Raw genomic sequence first — 5,979 nt, forward strand, 5'->3', positions numbered from 1 at the left:
CTCAGCGGGAGAAGAGGAGAAAATGAACGAAATAAGCAAGGAGGAAAGAGAGAAGAATCAATACCAGCGTTCACCGAGCATACTGATACAGTCTCAACCGAGAAATATTTGAGTTCGGTTCCTCTACGATTATCTCAAAGTCGATTTGGAATGCACGTCTGTACTATGCTTCATTTTTCACGGATAATTTCCTTTATGGAGATCTGCAAACATTTGCTGTGGGGAAATACTTTGTAAGCATGATGTGCAAGACAGTGACAACTCCACCACTTCATTGCGCCCTGCAAGATCTTAATTCTTTGAAGACATGCTTTGACAGCCTTTTCAGCCCAAATCTAGTATGCTAACCAACATTGGTATAAAGAAAAAAGTGTGTGGGTGGCGAGGGGGGCGAGACAGATTTGAAAGAGGAAAAAAAAAAAGGTGAACACACGCCGTGGCGTGTGTTGACTGTGAGCGAGTCTCACTGTGGACGTCAACTGATATCATCACCGGACGACTAAGTGTTGAAACAGACAAGTAAAGAAAATGCTAAGAAAAATATTTAATTGATCCAGTTTATTTTGTTATTCGATGGGGCTCGCTCAGTGTCATCTTTTCCCGGTGTTCCTTGGGTGTGTCACACTGTTCGAAGTAGTTCTGTGTAAGGCAAGTTCCATCGCTTGACTTCGTAGCTGTCCTGGAAGCTTCTGCCAAACCTGTGAAACTGATATCATCACCGGACGACTAAGTGTTGAAACAGACAAGTAAAGAAAATGCTAAGAAAAATATTTAATTGATCCAGTTTATTTTGTTATTCGATGGGGCTGGCTCAGTGTCATCTTTTCCCGGTGTTCCTTGGGTGTGTCACACTGTTCGAAGTAGTTCTGTGTAAGGCAAGTTCCATCGCTTGACTTCGTAGCTGTCCTGGAAGCTTCTGCCAAACCTGTGAAATGACAAAAAAGTAGTGTAAGATGCAGTTTTCGACATGATGGATGAACGAAAGAAAGCTACGTCACGTGTTGTAAGAGCCGGGATACTTTCTAGTACTTATGGCATTGTCCTGACCGTCTTTGTACTCTTTTATGATGATTTCGTAAAAACACCAAATTTCTTCCTGTGCGCACCGACAACGTCCAAAGCCCCGATGGCCTTTACAATCCTTTTACACTTGTTTAGAATAAGTCTAGGTTCAAGCTGCAGATATGACAAGTTATGAAAACTATGAGTTACAATATGTGATACTGCATAGCTCTATGCTTCGGCTATAATACACCGCACTGTGCGCACTTATCATTGGCAGAATAATCAGAGTAATGCAGCCTTTTCTCTCTATATAGTAGTGATCAACAAATAATAAAGTACAATATGAACCTTTTTATGGGTTAATGTGGAATTTATGGATGGTCACTTATAAAACTGAGTGATGCATGCACCGTTATTAACCGTTGAATAAAATCAGCACACATTTAAAAAAGTGGTGAATCCACTCTGCAAAAACTGTCAAGAGGAAACAAGCTTCAAGAAAGGGAATACTCGCATTACTTCCTGACAGGAGTGCCTGTGGTACTGGGTTTGAATCCTGGACCAGAATGAATTTTTTCATCGCCTAACCAGCCTTCCCTCGGAGAAATTTGTAATAACCGCTACTGAGTTGTAGTGAGTATGGTGCTTCACTGCTGACACGAAGGTCGCGGGATCGAATCCCAGCTGCGGCAGCTGCTTTTTCAATGTCGACCAAAATGCTCGAGGTCCGTGTAGTTAGATTTCGGTGCCCATTAAAGAAGGGCAAGCGGTACAAAATTCTAGAACCCTCTAGCACGATGTCTCTCGTAATCGGATGGTGGTTTCGGTGGGTTAAATTCCAATGATCATTGTTATCAGAGAAATACGTATGCATTTTGTTTTCCAACTTCGTGAGGCAGATGAGTTAAGGAACATTTTCTCCCTCTCATTTAACATGTTATTGATAGAAAGTGAGACAAGCCGTTGCGGGAGCAATCACCTGGGCTTTCCGAGCAGCAGGTAGTAGTCGTCGAGTGCCTGCAGGTACTGGGAGAGCTGTTTCTCATTCTGGAAGACGTGCGGCATGTTGGGCTTCTGGCTTTCGCCCATGTTGGCTACCGAGACGGAAGCAGAGGCCACCAGCACCATCAGCATGGTCACCAGAGTCGAAGGGGTCATGACTTGCAGGCCACGAAGAGCGCAAGCTGCAATGCGATGCACGAATGCTTTCGTTTATTCACGCATCCATGTTATATGATGTACAGCAGGGGTGTCACTTATTTCGTGAGTGGGCTTGTTCTGTTCATTGAGGAATCGCCATGAGCATAGTCGTGCTTGCGAAAATCACTTTAACTTCAGCGAAACGAGTCTCATCATCGAGATACTCTGCCAGTTTTAACGTGAGTGTGGTGATCGAGTTCTGAGCACCAAGCCTTTGCGAGCTTGCGCGTGTCCTTACGAATGGCATTTAATGTTCGTATGCTAGATAGCGCTGTATATTAGTGTCCAGTTTTATTTAGGTGAGTTGACTGTATATTACGAACCTGTAAATACACGAACAGTAAAACGAAACAACGCGCAAGACATATCGCATTTCTTTGTGCGAACACAACGTTACAACCTATATCTCGTGCTTCAAGTTTTAACGTTCACGCGTGTTAAAATGTGCGGGTGCATAGTATGGTGCAACAGCACTTATTAACAATAATTCAAACAATATAATTGCCTGCCGTTTCATTATAACTTGCTTGAAGACGAAGTAGTTATTTGTGTTGATGTTGCTGCAGTTGATACTTTAGTAACGCGCCATATATCTTGCGACTCTTGTCGAGACAACGAGCTAGGGTGACTCCTATTTGAGACCTCTCTGACAAAGATCGCAGAGGACAACGACATTGAACAGAGCAGAGCATGGCGAGGGGCATTACAAAATATTTACAAAGTATGTGTGCATTACAAAATATTTATCATAAGAAAATGTTGTCGATAACACAAATTGAACTGTCATTAGACATATAATGTAGCATAGCGCACTGCCCATCTTTGAAAACAATGGTCACGTGATATATGTCAAGAATATCTAGGAGAGCAGAATGACTACGAATACTTGAACTTTGAGAGCGTAGTCAAGAAAGTTTAGTCCATCTAAATATATCCCGCGTGAACCGGGGCAGTACTTAAGAAGATGCGATTGCGAACGCACTCTACGACTTCGAGCAATCGCAGAAAACCTTATTCACGTTCTTTTTCTTTTTAAAGTGAGTGAAAAATACGTCTCCATATAGCAAAATAAGCGAGGCGCCAAATTTGTTCGTAAAGTAGCAAAACGAAGACGAGATGGAGAAAACGGCTGTTGCTTAGAACATTCTTATTTTGAGTTATCTTGAGAGTACTTCATCACGACAAATTGAATATCGGTATCTTTTTTCGACGAAACGAAAACTTTCTGGTGTTACAGTACGCGTGAGTTACGAATGTAGCAAAGGAAAAAAGTTTCGCACCTGATACACAAGGCGTGAAAAAAGAAGAAAAAGCGTATCTGCACTATGAAGCAAGTAGCGTAAGTTTGAAGGAAGAGGTTCCGGAGGAAAAATATCATTGCAGGTATTAAGAAAAAATTGAACTTCCAGTTCACGCTCTCTGGTTTCGAAGATTGATGGTAGTGGAATGCAAGCTTTTTCTTTCTAAACACTCTCCCAATATAGCAGGTTTTTGCCCATGTCTTGAAACATTTTCTGTCGCTTTTACGACAGAAAGAAAAAAGAAAGAAAGAAAGAAAGAAAGAAAGAAAGAACCTTCGCAATTGGATGAAAAATTGACGACAGGAGATCTGGTTCCACAATCACAATAAAAAACTGCCAAAGTATTTTTTTTGTGGGCCCGAAGTAGATTAATCAAGGAAGCACAGTTTGCACTCCACCGAATCGTGTGACCATAAATACAGTAACAAAGCCTCACTAGTATCAGAAAATGACCGGAGCGTGCTAAAACTTGCCCATGGAAATTCAATTGAATTGGCCGATTTTCTTACAATTCACGGTCAGTCGCAATACCAATAACACAAAATAATTACTCTTGGTAATTCGCCTTTGTTTGATAAATTTGTGCATGTTTACTCAAGGCTTGTCTAAGACAAACCTCAAAACGTACAAATGATACGAACCGTGGAAGGTTTAAAGAACTTGGGGTAAAACAGAATTCGTACGCAGGCAAACCATGACCGCTCTTTTTTTTTGATGTACCTAATAGACCCAAGCATGCCGTAGGAGAGAGAGAAAACTGCAGGTGCCTGTACGATTTTAACATTTCATTAGGTAAAACAACAATTGGATAGTCATTTGAGCTCCACAGTATGAATGTTGTGATGTAAGTGCCCGTTAGGTTAAGCTACGGTAGTTGTAATTGTGAAAGTTTCACAACATGACCTACACTTCAGGCTATCTTAAGTACACGTCCGGCAAACGAGGCTGCAGAACTTCAATTGACCTATTTTATTTATTTATTTATTTATTTAATTTATTTGTATACACATTCTTGCATGAACGCCAAGTATTATTAGGCGCAACTTAAGTATTCGCACATTGTAGAGTTATGAAGCCTATATACAAAATTTAAGCGCGAATGCTGAGCTTCGAACGAAGGACCATTCTCTTGAGTTGCTGAGTATATATACGTGTACATGCAAGCTTTAGCTATAAAAGGGCGGGTATAATTTTACTAGCTAAGTTAGCGAAGGCCTACATGCAATTTACCCCGAAATATTGCACTGTACACAATATTTTCAGCTGTGAATTACGGGCACAAAACAGTGTTCGCGAAAGGCTGGCATGGCTAACGATGTGATTCTTTTTTTTTTTGGGCCGGGTATTATCTCGAACCTATTTGAAGGTTTTTTTGAGTACTCACATCGTATTCTAGGCACGCAACCAATAGCCTTTTAATTCAGGCGGCATTTGAAAGCAATATAATCCAACGGGAGACGATCAACTTTTAGAACACTTTCAGAAAACACGTGCGAATAGTACTCTTTAATTGGCGCTTTAAGCTTGTTTAGAATGGCAAACCTGATTTGAAGCCATCGTTATCAGTTTTTCAAACCAAACTTCAAGAAAACTTCTGCACAGGCACCTTGCTTTGCGGTTTATCAATTCACTAACGCACAGCAAAGACAGTTTCCGTACTTCAGTCAATCCTTATACTTTTTGAAATTAAAACAATGGCAAGAAAATTAAAGATTGTTGTGGTTCTACGTCCCAAAACCATGATGTAATTATGACAGAGAACGTATAGTGGAGGGCTCCATAAATTTTGCTACCAAGGGTTTTTTAACACGCATCTAAATCAGAGCAAATGATACTTTAAGCACTTTGTCCGTATTGAAATGCGGCTGCCGGTGCTGGGACTCGAACACACGACCTTCGGCTCAGCAGTCAAGCGCCATAAACAGTAGACCACCACGGCTTGTAACAATGGCTAGACAAGACCCACTAGGTAGCGCTGCGCTAATTTCGTTCTGCTTCACAAAGTTCCACGCTCACATCGAAAGTTTCAGAATACTAAACATTCACATCAACTGAGCCAGAACACAACACAGGCCAAATGAGAGAGGTAAAAAGTAGAGGCACGCATCTACTCACCGTTTCGTGTATCACCGGGAAGCTGACGAGCCAACTGAATCGTTCGAGCGTCTCAAACGTCCGCTTATATAGCCTCCGCTGGCCTCAACAAATCGCTGCAGGCGCGGTTGCTACCACGCATAGGCGTAAGGTGCTCCGTAACCGCACAACCCTTCCCGTCGCCTCTTAGGAGAGACGCAATGTGCCACTGGACGCGCATCTCCCCCTCACCCTCCCCTCCACCTCTTCATCGCTTACCAATCTATTTCGTTGCACTTTACGTACATCTATCGCTCGCTTTATTTGTATATTGCTGGCCATTTCTTCTTGGTCGTCTCGATAGGTTGTCCTGGGCATGCCGAAGATCGTGAGAAAGCTC

The 5,979-nt window shown here is 42.0% G+C and overlaps 1 protein-coding gene across 1 annotated transcript; it reads right to left on the reverse strand.

Annotated features, from left to right (window-relative positions):
* Positions 1 to 770: 770 nt before the first annotated feature.
* Positions 771 to 5,751, reverse strand: LOC119171430 (pro-neuropeptide Y). Its single transcript, XM_037422249.2, has 3 exons — positions 5,622 to 5,751; positions 1,985 to 2,189; positions 771 to 925 (listed from the first exon to the last, which is right to left on the reverse strand). The coding sequence occupies exons 2-3, from the start codon at positions 2,161 to 2,163 to the stop codon at positions 847 to 849; spliced, it is 258 nt and encodes an 85-aa protein (XP_037278146.1). The 5' UTR covers positions 2,164 to 2,189; positions 5,622 to 5,751; the 3' UTR covers positions 771 to 846.
* Positions 5,752 to 5,979: the final 228 nt, after the last annotated feature.

This window comes from Rhipicephalus microplus, chromosome 4, assembly GCF_043290135.1.
Source record: "Rhipicephalus microplus isolate Deutch F79 chromosome 4, USDA_Rmic, whole genome shotgun sequence".
Taxonomy (NCBI): Eukaryota; Metazoa; Arthropoda; class Arachnida; order Ixodida; family Ixodidae; genus Rhipicephalus; species Rhipicephalus microplus.